Source organism: Balearica regulorum, chromosome 3 (genome assembly GCF_011004875.1).
Source record: "Balearica regulorum gibbericeps isolate bBalReg1 chromosome 3, bBalReg1.pri, whole genome shotgun sequence".
Taxonomy (NCBI): domain Eukaryota; kingdom Metazoa; phylum Chordata; class Aves; order Gruiformes; family Gruidae; genus Balearica; species Balearica regulorum.
Genome location: NC_046186.1, coordinates 37269527 through 37285913, shown reverse-complemented (window position 1 = coordinate 37285913; position 16387 = coordinate 37269527). Strand labels below are relative to the sequence as shown.

At 36.0% G+C, this 16387-nt stretch overlaps 1 protein-coding gene across 2 annotated transcripts in view; it reads right to left on the bottom strand.

Annotated features, from left to right (window-relative positions):
* Positions 1 to 313: 313 nt before the first annotated feature.
* The window catches only part of BCKDHB (branched chain keto acid dehydrogenase E1 subunit beta), a 127273-nt gene continuing 111199 nt past the window's right edge, over positions 314 to 16387 (bottom strand). For both annotated transcript variants that reach the window (XM_075747567.1, XM_075747569.1), the window contains 2 exons: positions 7672 to 7824; positions 314 to 2583 (listed from right to left, as the gene is read on the bottom strand). In XM_075747567.1, the coding sequence (XP_075603682.1) occupies positions 7684 to 7824 (141 nt within the window). In that variant the 3' untranslated portion in view covers positions 314 to 2583; positions 7672 to 7683. The remainder of the gene's footprint in view (positions 2584 to 7671; positions 7825 to 16387) is intronic.

Sequence of the window (16387 nt, the reverse complement as noted above, 5' to 3'; positions counted from 1 at the left end):
TATCAAGGAATTTAATGAGAAACAGTTATTTGTATGTAACAGCATACACCTTCCTGTCCAATTTACAACTCCATGTCATTTTTCCATAACACGCACATTAAACAGCTGCCATCCTTGGGCACGGGTTACGTGAGTGGATACTGCCATCTAGGCAGGCTTTGGGGAGCAGCACCTATTTTAGAACAGTCTTTGCTGGGGAGAAACATTACTATCCAAAACGGAGGAGAAAGGAACATTTTTTTATACTTTTAAAAAACGACACATCACCACTCACTGAAAATACAAAACCTGCACCTCAACCAGACGGTAGTAGTCCCATTAAGAGCAAATTTTTTCTACATGTTTATTAAGAAATGTATTATTCTGTATTTCCATACATTCACGCAACTTGAACTTAAGATCTGCAGTAAATTACAAACTGCTTTTATCTATGAAAACCACAAATACAAGTATATAGTATTAAGGCTATTAATTATCAAAGCACATTTTACTATGGCAATACTATAATTGTATCTATTTTATATGCTTTGAAATATAGTAACAGTACATTTTTAGAACAATTACTAAAATATCTATTGATTTTCTACAAAGATTTAAAACCATTTTTCTTCATAAAACCAAAATAGTTTCCATCCAGCACAAAAAATATAAAATACATAATGCATCTATCTTATTTAAAACAATAAACAAATTCTATACACAGCATTTACAGGAGACGTACAGACAGAAGACCTGACTAATAATGTCATTTCGATTAGAAACATTAACAAATAGCTTCATTATCAGTTGTGGGATTCTGTAGGGAACGTATGAAGTAAGAACGCAGAATCTTACACAAAATGGTAGTAGCTTATCATTTAGCACCTTCCATCTGTACAAGCTCTTTGAACGTGGGTTTTTGAATGGAGGGCAAGCATCGGCCCACGCTACAAACAGTGAACCACACTACAAGGACCGCTCCTGAGGTTTGGGAGAGTGAGATGAGAGTTGGCTAGGAGCCCTGAAGAGCACACCACTTTCAGATGCCGTGTGTGCACTTGGGCACCCGTAACCAAGGACATTGTCCCAAAGGCCAGATTTCCCTTAGGTTTCAGTGGATCTGCTCGATTAACAGCCTCCCAGATCATCAGAATGGGTGATGGGGGGAGGGGGGGGGGCAATATCCACTGACATTCAGAGTGAAGTTCTCCTCCTGAGCTTCCTCCCTGGCAGGTTTCAGTCATCACCTTGAGGACTGCCCTGATCAGGTTTGTATACAAAGGTATTCTTCTTTCTCCCTGAAAGATCCCTCTGAATAATAATGGAAATGTCATTATCTGGCTACTGGCATACATCTTCCCACCCCTCCCCTCCTTGCCCCATATAATAAGAAGGCAACATGAGATTGATTTGTACAGAGAGCAAAGCAACCAAAAAAGACAAGGAACTGCTGAATTCACACTCAATTTAGGTGGTGGAAAAATGAGCAGAGCTGGTACCAAAGGAATTCAGTAATAGGCTTTGAAACTACTGTGCTGGAAGAAGATCTGCTGCCCTTTGAGCAGTCCTGGAATGTAGGACAAGAGGATAATTTTCACAACATCTTTGCTGTGTCCTTGGCTTGTCATATGGAAAAGAAGGGCATTATTAAAAATTAAATGAACCTCCACTGAGCTCAGAAGCTCTCAGTCTGAAATGTTGGACTCCTTTTTGCACTTAGGGATGTTCAGTGCCCTTTACACTAGCACAGAAAAAATAAACATTCAGGTTTAATTTTGAAGTAGAATCTTTTTGGTAATTTTGTGTTTCTGTGTCCTGGTATGTGCACTGCCTCTTCTCCCACCACTGGCATGAATATGTCAGTGTACTGTTATCTTTCTTGATAAACTGGCACATTTTGCACAACTGCTTAGCAGCAGAAACATTCCATATTTAGAGAAAAAATAATTAAACAAAGATATTGCAGCAAAGATGTACCAATGGAGCTCCCAACTATAGCAAGAAAGCAAAAGAATCTCTCCTCCCTTCTCAAGAAAAATGGAGTTTTCATTTCCCTTGTAGGAAGGAAAATCAGTATTTGGGACTATTTTACACAAAGCCACTCAACCGAAAGACACCTAATGACACTGGTTAAAGGAGGTCTCAGTCAGACCAGAAGCACATGTTGGTCTGGCTGTCTAAGGTTTATTTTGTTGAAAATACAGTCACATACAAATAACTTCTTTGGGTTTTCCCAAAACAATAACAAAACCAAGAGACAACATGTGCATAATATGTTTTATTGAGTAAAATCCTGCTTCTAATATTTACACAGTGAAATTTAGAGATGTAACCTAGTGAAGCATGGCAACGTGTAACATTCATACAACATCCGGAGTATCTTTAAATACACCTGAAACTACTTATTATAGCAGTCACCTGCCCATCACTGATTTCATAATTAAGGAAGATTTGAACTTTCTGAAGAATAGCCAAGATGAATATTAAGGATAGTTGAGTTCAGAGAAAACAGTCTGCTATGTGAATTCCAAACCCAAAAGATCTGAGTAAAGTGTCAAGAGTTTTGAAGGTGGCTTCTGTATTTCCTTGTTATCCTTCTCATCTCTGCAGAAGAAGATGACAAAATAAATTACAAATCTCAAGGCTGAAAGTAATATCCACAACTTAAACACACAGCGCCCTCCGTGGTTATCTTTCTTTTAAAATTTTTAATGTCCTTTTAATCGCAAGGTGTGTGAACTCTAACAAAATACTTACTTATTATGTATTAAAAACTGTATTAATTTTTTAAAGCTGCCAAGGCAGACATGCAGAAATTAGAAATACTGCAACTGATATCTAGTGTCAAGACATTAATCACCACCATTTACGCAAAATCTTTACAATGAAGTGTCTTCCCTCCCATGCTAGCATGTTAAGCGAAGTTATATGTTGTTTTTTCAAAGCTCTACTAGATATACTATCAATCTACCATTACAGTGTAGAGGTGTCTTGTAAAAAAACTATACCCAATACCTTTTCTATTTATAGGGTTTTTTAAAAAGATAATTTCATTACTCCTGATCTTGCATGAACTCTCAGCAAGGTTTGAATGCAACTACAGACTTGCAACAGCCATCCTAACAGACTAACTCATAGCACTAGTAGACTGTTATCTTCTATTTGGACTACTCACTGTTTGTGACTAAGACATGATTCACTGGCCATTTACATGATTTTTGCCATCCAGCGGGAAAACATTCTAAACCAGGAATGTTGTGTCCTATTCAAGCCGCTGGAGGTTGTTTATTCTAGTGGGATACAGGCAGCGCATTATAAAAGGCAAGCAGTCTAGCCTGCCACATTTGGGGTTCTGTGTTGAAAAAAAACCCTGGTTGTTAGTCTCAGGTTAAAAAGAAGTGATCTTGCACAGTCTCTCATATTTTATTTACCAAACAAGGAGAGGAATTACTTTTTTTCTGAGCCTCAAGTTAACTTGTGTGAAGCTCTGCCTAATAACCAGGAGTGCAAAGAACAGACAGTTACCAACCGAAGTATCTACCAGGTCCTTTCCTGCTTCCCAGCACAACATACTGGTTGGGAAAGGGAAAGCATTGCTGTCATTCGCAAGTCTCTCCCAACTGCAGCGCTGGTTCTGAGCAAACTGTATTGGATGTCATCATAATACAACTTCAAATACATGCTTGGAAAGAAAAATAAATTTAAATCAACCCCCCAGCATCCCCTAATGTCACCTAACCTTTAAGAACCAAGATTAAACTTTCCATAAAATAGTTCCATAATGAAGTTCAGTGTGATAACTTTGTTTTAGAGACTGAATTTGTAATAGTAATGGTGTCTCTACACATACACGCACACTCTCCTGGAGGTAAACTGTCACCTGGCAGAGACAGCTTTAAAATTTAGAATTTGACAAGAAAATAGAATATGCAAATGTGGTAGCAAAAGCTGCAAAAGGTAACAGAAAATCACTTGGCTATTTGACATTTCTATGCTATAGCGGCCCCTCAATACTTTACTTTATATTATATTTTATAAAATTTGTGGCTGTTTTCTTCTGTTTCTTCTTTTATCTTTTTTTTTTCCCCCTTCCCAAATGAACAGCCAGACACCGTTCCATCTATCCAGGAAATGTGTATCCATCCTAATCTCACTGCTTCTTTTCTCTTTATCTTTTTTCCAACTACAAAGAGTTACCTGGAACACAGCTGCCTACCTGGAAGCTATTTCTTTTACAGCTAACATACCTATAAATTTTAATAACTAAGAAGCTGTTGAAAGACACAGATTTTGCTCTTGCCTATCTCATTGGTGAGGTATACTGTATGCTTTGTCAAACTCTGTCTTTGAGCAGGAAAACCATCTGTATTGTCAATCTCAAGATAAGCAACTATGCCTGTGTGAGAGACTGTCAACACAGGTTGAAGAAAACCAAATGTACATTAAGACAATAAGGCTAAGTTTAGAAATGATTGACTGTAGCATCCCGCTTGAGATCCCTGAGACCCTGCATTAGCCTCAGACACAAAGCAGTAAGTTAATTCAGGAGCCTGAGAGGAACCTTTCTGGGTATGAGGTACTTTTGTACACACAGACAAACATAAGTCAGGGAGGGTTCTGTTTGTGCTTTTTTAAGGAAGATGTAGATTGATTCTTTGTTAGGTGAGAAATACTTACTTGTGTGAGTAAGGACACAATGATTTTGACACACCAATAACTTAAGGAAAAACATACTGTAACAGGTAAAAGTAAGTTTGGAGTTAGCATCCCCATGCTTTAATATGGAACCTGTTTCCAGGTCTGAAGAGAACTTGCAAACAGTGGTAGACCAGGAAACATTATACAACTTTGTGCCATCCAGTAACAAGGGGAGGGAATCATATCACTGCAGACTTCACGAAATGAAGCTGCAGGTAGCTTCTCAGTAAAACTACAGAGATCTCAGGCCATGTTAGAAAGGGTAATCTGATATATACCATTGATATATTTGACAACTATCACTTGGTTGTTTTTTTTCCCCACAACCTGCCTGAAAGCAAAGGAAGAAGCAAGCTCTAAATTGTCGATTAAGGGGGGAAAAGCAGGAGGTAGCCAGCCATGCTACTAGGTTGTATCAAGAGAAATGACTTAAAACATAACGAAAGCAACAACTTAGCCAGCTTGGCCATTTCCGTCACTCAAAAGCCAACCCTACATCCCTCTTCACCATGGGGAACTGCTAATTCCTCTGTCTCTCCAGCAGTAGGACAGAAGGGGCCCAACTTTCCTAACAGCCAGAAGATTTGGCTGTGCTCAAATCCACACAAACCATAACACCATTTCTTAGAAAAGATATCCCTGTCTCCCTATACATGAGGCAATTTGGAACACGTTAACCTCATCAGTCTAGACCCATGGCAAGAAACATCACTGATAAATGTTACACTGAGTACAAAAAGCAGCAAATGTAAAGCAATCCTTCCATTTCTCAGAAACATAAGTGCATTACCTTATATGCAAACTCTGTGGAGTAGATGGCAGAATGGAGATCTACCTTAACTGCTGTGTCAAGCACATAAGACCAATTACCTAGTACAGCAGAGAAAAATAAGGCACTGCTCCCCTGAAATGTGCCATACAACAAAGGAACGTTATGGTTCCTTCTTAGAAAAACTTTTGAGTGCCTCATTGTGTAACACTAGTATCTAGTCATACGAACCAAACGATGTGGTGTTATGGGCCACGCCATCAGGATGTTTTCTTACACAAACCAGAAAGCAGTTTTCTATGTCTTTACACTGTTTTCCAGATAGACCCTAATAAACCAGCTCCTAGATATGCTAAATCCACATTTTCAGCTGGCCAATAGCCTCCTCTGATATTGGTGCAGGGTGCAGCCCACAGGAGAAATGTAAATATGAAATGTAAATGTAAATATGTGCAGATGACTGTTCCAAGTTTTAGTCCATGTTACCTCCCCAGAAAGGTTTAGCGTGGACTTCCAGTGTGGAAACTGGATTGTGTGCAAATTCACTGCAATCTCAGAACCTGCTTCTTTTTCCTCATACCTCCTTTGCTTTACCATCCTATGGAGGAACAGGGCTTAAACTAAGTCTCTGAACCACCAAATGTCCTCAGTGTGTCTCCCTCTACTTACACGTGGGTAAGATTATTTGGTCCTTTGGTTTCCTTTGAAAAGAACAGAACAGAGGCTACCTAGCATGGCCCAGCAACTCACTTGAACGAGCTGAGACATCTCATTCTCGTTAGAAGAGCTTCACTGGCTGTACTACAGACATGCCAAACAAAGAAGAAAAAAAGGCTTTAATAAGTTTAGTTCAACTCAGATAAAAGGCAAGAAGAACTGTCATGAAAAAGACAGCATTTACCACGTGCTCTGCAAAACAGATCACTACATTCTTCAGTTTTAAGCCTAAGGAAATGTGAATAATGGGTGATTTTGGAGAAATATTGTAAGTAGAACTACACTATTTTTCAAAGACACTGCCTTACTGGTAGAGTTCCCATTTCACCTACAGGAGATCCACTATCAGCTATTGAGGGAAACAAAAAGAGTGAAATTCAAAAGGTTGTCCTGAAAGTAAGTATGCATATAAATGAGATTAACATTAAGGTATTGACAACCTTCTATCCCTGGCCCTAAATAGAATTCACAGCTTCAGGTATAGGTAAAACGGACACAAGAGGGCACCCCTAATATAGGGCCCACCTTGGCCCTCCTGTCTTTGGTGTCCACATGTTAAAAAAAACCTGACTGCCTGTTACAGGATCTCCTTATTCCACAGGAAAACAGGCTTCTTGTTTTCTTCTTTTCTTTTCAGTTCAGAAGTACAAGGCCCATCAAGACTCAATCTCAAAAATATGCTACTCGATTCACATAATTAAAGGAAGTAGAGAACACAATCCATTGACATATTTCCTAACTATTTATTTAACTTTGGTCATTAAACATGAGAAGTTTTCTCACCGCAACGCACAATACTCTCCGAAGTCCTGGCTGGCCACTGCACAGTCTAATGCTGTTTAGTATTGTATTACAATAAAATGAAAGGCAAAAGATGTTACATCTACTACTTCACATACTTGGTGCCTGAAGGGCTCTGCAAACAGAAATCTTCAAGTGTGGGCAAATTACATAAAAGATTATACAGAAAAATTATTTTTAGAATAAATATTAAATAGAAGCCTTATAATTTTATTTGAACAGAACTCTAAGATACTACAGATACTTCATTTATTTTCAATGCTCTGTGTATGTTTGCAGTGCAGTGCCTACATTCAGTGTAAAATGGGCCTTATTAGTACCTTACAGGATTACAGGCCACCCTGAATAGTGAAAAAATACAGCATTTAACAATATGCTTTGCCTATGAAATAACTGTAAGTGTTCTAATAAGGGTGAAAATATATTCTGTGCATTACTATTCCTTTCATCTTTCACTTTACATTCCTTTCACTTCTCAGGATACAAGACATTTAATTTTCAGATTGATTAAGTAAGGTAATTAATTTTAAACACCAACTATGATGACACTACTTAAAAATATTCAGATGCCTTTAAGACTGAAGGCCCAAAGCAGTAAGAGGCAAATAAATAAGTAAATAAATAAGTAGTACTTTCACCCCAAACCTTTCAATCACTCTGTCAGAATCCTTACAGGCAAACTGTCAGTATAAGACATTATTTCTCACCTGTACTACTGCTCAGTAGTTAATCATTTTTCGAAGAGCATCATAGCATTTCCATTTGTCTGGGATGTAGAAAGGCTCAAAAATGTGAGGGAAAGGAGTGTCATAGCCACATACTCTTGAAATAGGAGCTTCTAAATTCAAAAAGCATTCCTCCTATTAACAGAAATACAGAATAAATGTTAGTGAGGCCATTATTTTCAGGAGTCTTGCATCACAAATTGAGGTCGAATGAACTCTGCCAGACTGTCAGTCCTGGAAACTCAAGTTTTCTATTTATATCACAGTATAAGCAGTCCAGAACAGAACAGTGCTTCCTTTTGCCCAAAGGTCCATATTAAAATAACAACTTGTATTAATGTTATTTTCATTTTCTACATGTGTGCTGCATTAAATCATCGGCAGGTCATATTTAGTACATCTGCTATACATCCAGAAAAGTGCTGCCAAGAAACAAATATTTTAGGAACAAAGGAATAAATGTTTCTTTCCTGTACCATTTTTAAACATATAGAAAAATTACATAATCTAAGAGCATGCATTATTTGTCGGATACATGAACATCACATGCAAACTTCTTTGACCCCTTAGATTATTAAGACTCTGTCTGAGAAGCATTAAGTAGTTATGGAAATTAGGAATTTGAACTCAAGTTGATTTGCATATTGTCAACCCCTGAGTCAAATCCACACTCTGCAGAAAACCCAACAACTTGTGTTCTATTCAGAGATCGGATTTGACAATGACTGTGAGAGTTTCATTACTCGACCAAGTAGGGCACAAAATATTACAAATACACCACACTAATCTGAAAGTAACCTGTGGAAATATGTGTAACAATACCAGCTTTAATAACAAAATAAAAAGTGGGGTTTCAATCTTCCTCTCTCAAGTACCAGAGTGATGGTATGGACCATGAAAATTCGCAAGAAGTAGATGAAGAAGTAACTTTGCCAGATCAAACTGACGTCGATGCTAATCATCAGCCTCTTTTATCCCCCTATTTTTAGCATATGCATTTACTTTCCAGAGGGGACAAACGAAGAGACAAAACGTATCTCCTCCTGGCCTCTCCTTTACGGACTGCAGCAACTGAGACATCCTGGCCAGCAACTTCCCCTGTACTTGGCTCAGCAAAATGGAAGGTGAAGGATTATCTAACAGTCCTTTTCCACCAGGCCCACAAGGAAAACAGTCAAAGAGCTGCAGCAAAGTGCTAAGTATTTTCTCAGACTGATGAACTGATGAACTGATGAATGCAAGTTGTCTTGCAGTCAATGGCAGCCTAACTCTAACTTACTGTTCCTTCTATACATCACGATATTTGGCAGTATAGAAGGTACTCGTAACACACTGAGATTATAAACTTTTGCTCCAGCTACCACTTCGGTGCATTGCGAAGCAACATATTTCTGGAAGACAAATGGAAGTAAAAAGTCCAGGAGGTCGTGTGATTACATACAGTGTCAATACATTTAATAGAATAGAAAACTTCAGAGTCTGAATAGGTCTGAGGTAAAAATATATACAAATAATATAAAGATTTTTTTGAGTTCCATTTTCAGTTACTCCTTTGTAAGGCTTTTCTTTGTAAAGTGAAAGATTCACATTAGTACAAAATGCCGGGAAGTAAAGCATATTAAATCCTTTATCTGTCCATGAGGTAGATCATGATGTCCTACCCCAACTTGATGGCAAGGATATTCCTACCCCAACTTGATGGCAAGGATATTTTTGGTACTAATCAGTCCTTGGTTCCCATGCTGTGACTGCCCAATAAGACAAAGCAATAACTTTCAGACCACTCCAAAACTGCCCTGCCCAGACCACCTGTGAGATTGCATTACACCAAAACATACAAGTTTCTTCTAGACCTACAGACTTCTAGTCCTGCATTGGTGTCTCAGAGTACCCATCACAGGACGACTACCTAAGAGAGACCTTTGGTTTACGCTGTAACCAGCTCTGCGATAACGGCTCATCCCAAATGAAGCTTGGAGAGAAAGTTCATTAGTTTCACTGGAAATATTCACTGCAATATTCCCCATGCATTGGACATCTATGCAGAGAGCAGAGCTGCACCTTCAGCGGCCCAAGGAGCAGACAGAGAAATGTTAGCTGCGACTGGCAGGCGGCGTGCTATCCTCCCCTGAATGAGTCCCCAGCCTTAGCTGTAAATATAAATCTCAGTTGGTAGACCCAAGCCATCTAGAATAGTTGCAAGCATGCATATATATTAATGTTATTGCTATTATATTTAATTCAGAATAAAAATTAAGTCATAAGACTTTCCAGAACTCTACTTAATATTCTTTTTGATGAGGGACAACCCAAAACAGCTGTTACAAGCACTCCTTCTGTGGTTTTAAAACTCAGCAATTGCTTTCAGTTTGAGCATACACCCATTGCTTTGAACCTTGTACAGATTCCAGAGTCGTGTGGATTCCCCTTGCCTCAGTGAGGAACCGAGAGAGTGAAGCTGAGCTGAGCAGTGTTGTCTTGTCAGATACCATGCAAGACCAACAATCCAAGAAAGGTTGGGTTGAATTACAATCCAAGAGCTCTTTAGTCTCTGCGTGTATGTGTATGTGTATACACAAAATTACTCTTACTATTAGTTTCCTGGAGGTGAGGGTGGGTCTTTGCAGATTTTTAACTAAATTATTGCACTATAAAATACTTCACAGGCAGAAAAAACAGACCCAAGCCATCAGTTAAATCCATGAGGGAAACTACCTACCTACACATTATCTGACTGAAGTCAACACAGTTTCACAAAGGTTCACACCCAAGTGGCTCTGACTGTAATAGTGTCACACACAGAATTTCACATTTTAATAGTTTATCAGAAAAAATAATTTTCCTACTAAACTGATAAAAGGTGTATAACAATAGGCTGAATAAATTGCTTACAGTTTTTAGAGTACCATCAGAGAATCATAGAATGCTTGGGGTTGGAAGGGACTGCCAAAGATCAGTTAGTCCATTCCTCAATTGCACATCTTACAATGTATTTTTTACCTTACCAGCCATACCTCAAGTCCTATACACCACATGTAAATCCTATACACCATGTGTATATGTTATTATGTGGAGGATTGTTAGATTATTGATGCATACATTTTACAGACATCGGTTTGGATCAGGTGATGTGTTGGTTATGGAAGGTATTGGAGTAAGTCCCTCAATGTCAATGACCACAGTAATGCTGCAGACCTAGCAAAAGGAAGATGATTCAGCTGATATTATTTAATTTACAGATTTACTGAAAATATTTGCAGGAATATTGATAAGAGCAAATTGCAAAGTATAACAGCTTTTTAAGATTTATCTTTTTTTTTACAGAGTGGAAATAAAATGATAACCCACAAAGTGGAATATGAAGTTATCATCAGAATAAGGTATTTGAAAACAATCAAGAAAACAAGCACTTTTACTTTACAGTGTAAAAGTATTGTAAAGAGACAAGAGTCTTAATCGTGCTAAGAGCCTGACAAACACCTGGCCTTGGCATCACAGTTCTCATTCAAAACGTAATAAAGCTAATGTTTTTATGAGTTTCAACATGCTCACAGTAGGATAGCTAGATTTATTCATAGAATCACAGTGATACTCCTGCCATATGGTAAGTATTTGGTTAAAAACAAAAAAAATCACAAATCCACATATTTTACACATAAACAGTCATAGAAAACAAGCTAAAGAAAATATCTTAGTCCTTTTTTTTTTTTTTTTTTTTTTTACAAATATGTAGGGTGGTTTGATAGAAGATACTACTACTTTACAAGCTGTGCTTTAGATACATCTAGGTATACAGCAAGTCTCTTGTGGGATTGAGGTCTTTGCTTGTAATGATCTACAATTAGGTTTGGAGCCAGTTTTGTTTAAAATACAACTAATAAATTTTATCGGTTCATGTGGTTTTGATTTATCTTTGGAATCAGTTGTAATTTATGGGACAATATATTCAGTTGTGTCCTTTACATCCAAATCAAACCAAACTTTTGTACAAAGATATAGAATATGAAACTCCCTGCTTGATGCCATTAACTTAACAACTGTAATCTGAGCAAATGAGAAGATGTTCTTCATTAGATGCCATTACACTTTGAAAAATCATAGTGTTAGCAAGATTTATATCCTAACATTAAAAAAATTATATAGGCTATGGACATATTTCTAACTCATCTTCCCTTTTGAGCTTGAAGATCACTTAACTCACGTGATCATAGCCTATCTTATACGGATTCTTGTTCACAGTTGCTGTTTAAAAGTTAGTCTGTAGGAGAAACAAGAGTTCACCTCATCCCGAATATGATACTGCCACATCTGCGGTACATATTGCTGTGCCAGATTTTTTGCACCTGTGCAGCCACATTGTAGGGAAACACAACTGAGAACATGAAATACACAATTTAATTTAAATACACAAATCTTTTAAAGACTAATTAGCAAACATTCATTGTACAAGCCTATCAGAACAAGTTTACTGCAGTATTTAAAAGAGTGATAGAAGATCAAAATTTTAAATTAAGTGGATTTACTCTGTACTACTTGGGCATATAAAGGGCTGGTACTGGCCTAAAATGCTCTTGCACAGGAGCGGAATGCAAGCTTACAGCCTTCAATAAATCCCTGCATATTTCAGAGAGCCTGTTTAAACAATCTGACATCTTTCAAGGAAAGACCTTAGCAAAAAACTTAAAAATTAAATGGTTTTGGAAGTAAAGTAGTAGGCATGGGATTTCTGATTCAGTGTAAAATGTTTTAAATTCAGTTTTGAAAATCAGTATGAAAGAGTCATACTAATTTAGTGAAATATCCACTAACTTCCAAAATTCAACTGAAGTAAAAAATTATTGTTTTGTTAGAAAAAAAATCTTTATAAGGAAACAGATATAGTTAATAGTCTAACATATCCAATTTATTTTTCATTTTAAAAAATTCAGACAAAACATTAAATCATTGTTCTTCCTGCTTCCTAATTGCAGAGGTTAAATTCTGGCCTCAGTTATTCAATATGGCCTTTGCCAATTACCTTAATTTCCCCGAATTTCATTCAAAGCCTCCTGGAAAATACAATATTATATTCTATAAAGGCATTTTACTAGATGATCTTTAAGTTCCCTTCCAACCCAAACCATTCTACGATTCGATGATTCTATGATTTTAATTGGTCATATTATTTCATCTCAACATTTGATGTTTAATACACATTTAGGAAGACTTTTCAAAACAAGAGTACAGGTCCCACTAAAAATCTGTTCTTGAAATTCATAGCAATCAGTCAAATGTATCACACACACGCCACTTCAAAACAATTTTATGCCTTGATTTTTAGAATAGATGCTAAAACCAAGGACTTGCTAGATGGTTCATGATTGTATTTGAAATCCATCCTCTAGTACTGGGTACACTCCCTCTATTTCCCCAAATTATAATATTCCAGTATGCTAATATGGAAAACTTTATCCAAGTTTATTTTTGCTTTATTTAAGTGTATATTTTATTCTTATCAGAGATTTTGGTACTTATTGCTAGATCAGGGCTCTGAATGTTAAACTCTTAAAAACCTGTACAACTGAGAATTGCAGACATTTATAGAGATATACAATATTACAAAAAAGGATAAAATAAGAAAACAAATCCATTATTGGGCATTACTAAAAGAAAACATTACTCATCCCTCCGCAACGTAAAGAAAAATAAAGCAATCTGGTCCACTGTTTAGAGGAAGTGTTTTTAGGCATCTGGCCAATATGAAAATAGTTAAAGGGTTTATTGCTCCAGACCTTCCTTTGAAAGGCATCTCTATCTTTCTATATTCATAGTAAACAAACCTCCATATACAAACACTTTGGTAAGTACCAGTAAATGAGATTATTTCACATGTAGCTCGCAAGACAGACAATTCCAAACTGACACTTCTCCCCTTAATTATCCTATTTCGGTCTTACTCTCTTTCCTTCCAAATCTTTTGGATCTATTTCATTTTTCCCCTCTGATTGACAAAGATTAAAATCAGTAAAAAGGAAATATTTAATTTTTTTTAATTATTTCTAAATTCTACTACTCTGTAGAATACTCCCTAAGGTGAGAAAACTTTCCTTTAAAAATCATTTCTTTCTGCAACATTTCATGTCCCAGGGATCTCTCCCATGCTATTCTTATTTTGCAACACTAAGAAAAATTTAAGAGCTGCAGAGTATCACATGACTACAGAGTCATGATATGAGAACACTGATCTTACAAGTCCTTTTTTCAGTACAGGAATTTACTTTCTGTAGGATGAGAAACAAAAGTCAATTTTAAAGACTAATATGAAAAGGCAGAGTTTGATAGAAATGTTAAATATTTCTTTTGGTACTACAGCTATTGTAATAAAAAGAAGACTAAACATAAGGTTAAGGCCCATTAAAGGCAAACTGTAGGAACATCTTTCATGCAAGACTACTTATTTTTCTGCTGACAATAACTACAAAATTTAGACCCAGGAACTCAGTGACTAGTTGCAAAGGTTTAATTCAGTTGTGGTTCCTGTCAATTAGAATTTTGAATTTTTCCGTCTCATCTATAGATTACAAAATTTTAAAAACTACACAGATATTTGAAAAACCTTTCAGACAGAAAACCTATCACATTAGAGTTTCACTTTCTATTCTGATATTTTTATTCTGATTTATTTATGCTGTTGTCATAAATTAAAATGCGGGGCTCAGTTAAGAAAACTTATTCCATATGACTCTGTAGATGACTGTTACATTTATATTATCTATTACTTCTCCATATGGGTTTTCAACTGTAAATTACCTGCTATTGTAAGAATGAGATTAATCCTACTGTAGGTTATTAATGAGCGTGATGATCTCATTTACAACAAGAACTATTTTTTAAGTCAAAGCTTAGATAAAGATTTTCAAAAGAAGCTTTCCAAAGAGGTAGTTGATCAAATCTCATTTTATAAAAGGTTGATTTCATGCAATAAAGCTGACACTAAATATAGATTAAATGTCTTTTTCTTTGGTTTCTGCTTAAAAAAAAAAAAAAGTCTAATTTGAAGCGTTTACTTTCAATAACAGAAAAGTCAAGCATCTGTAGTTTTCATGTCTCACAATTCCTTGACAGCTGCAAGCACCAAATGCTACAAATTTTAAAGATAATTTGCTTTGACAACATATATATGTTACATTCTTATGAACAGTCCATAAGTACTATACACCCATGAGATATTTTCAAGTTGAGGTATATATATATTTATACTTTTTTTTTAGAGGGAACATTATTTTTCCAACAGCTTAGCCATTTTCATCTTAAAATACTTTTACAAATCTCTTCCTGATAGTTAAAATAGTGATACAATTTTTCCTCAGAGAACTCTGCAGTTATATGTTGTAAACGTTTAACTTCTATCAGAGTTTTCTCCTTTTTGAGATCACTTGAAAACAATCCTTTTATAACTTTTATAGCTTGTAATGATTCATTTTGTTACCAATTCTTTGAATTTACATAATTAATATTTTGTCAAATACAGAGAAATAGTTCACAGTTAAAATTATTTATCTTATGATTGCCAAACAGATAACACTTTTACTTACAAAATACATCAGCAATTAAAAAATAAAGCAGCACTTAGGGGGAAAAAGGTCTTTTTCTGTGTAATTCACTGGCTTGTTACCATTAAAAAGCAATTAATGGTAAATACTGTCTTTCTAGAACTGAATCACATAAAACAATATTTATAGATGAAGTCAAATTTACTATAGAAGAGATAAAGTATTGTAGCATAAAATGAACAAAATTATTTCCAAATAATTCACACCCCTCTTAAATCCATCATGACAAAACAAGAATTTACTTCAGCTATTTTTAATCACAAGCATTGAATCTACTAGCAGTGAATATATTTCTGACCACAGCACTTTTAGAATCCAGACATATACAACATAATGCAGTATTTTAAGAGTAATACTTAATGCTGTTTTAATAGTTAAATACTTTTAATAGTTAAATGTTTTTAAATTATCTATGAGATGTTGCACTATGATACTCATCTCAAACTAAAAAAAAATGATATACGAATTCTCTGTACTAATATCTTTACTAGAAAAGAAAGGGAGTGCATGTGTGCTTTAAATGTTGCCTTCATCAAAAGAAACACGTAGGACTGGGTAGAGGGAGGAGGGTGACAGTTAATATGAATTCCTTCGATATGACACACACACACACACTTTTAGAAAACATATTTCCACTATATACCATATAACTAAAAGGTTTCCCAATAAATGTTCAAGGAATTTGAATGAAAATATGTTTAAATCACAAGCAATGTAAAATGAAAATGATACAAGTGGAAGTAAACCAGACTTGTAAGAATACAAACATTCCTATGTACTAAATAAAGTTCTTTCTAAACTGCTCTCTTCAGGCAGGACAGAATTTTTGGTGCTATAGCCATAACTGCAGTCCTATAAGATGATGTTAGGTCACCACAGAAACTATGGGGTAGCTATCCACCAGCAGCAGCCTTGCAAGCCAATGCTGTTAATATGGGCTCTTTGTTGTGTGCAAGTAAAGAATCCACAAGTTGATTAAAATATTAAATGAATGTTTTGTGAAAAATCAGTATCTAAAGCATCCCATATGTTATTTTTCTGTAATGCTGGATACGCTGCTGACTTTCATTACAGATATGTATTTGCATGTTTTGCTCCTGGCACGT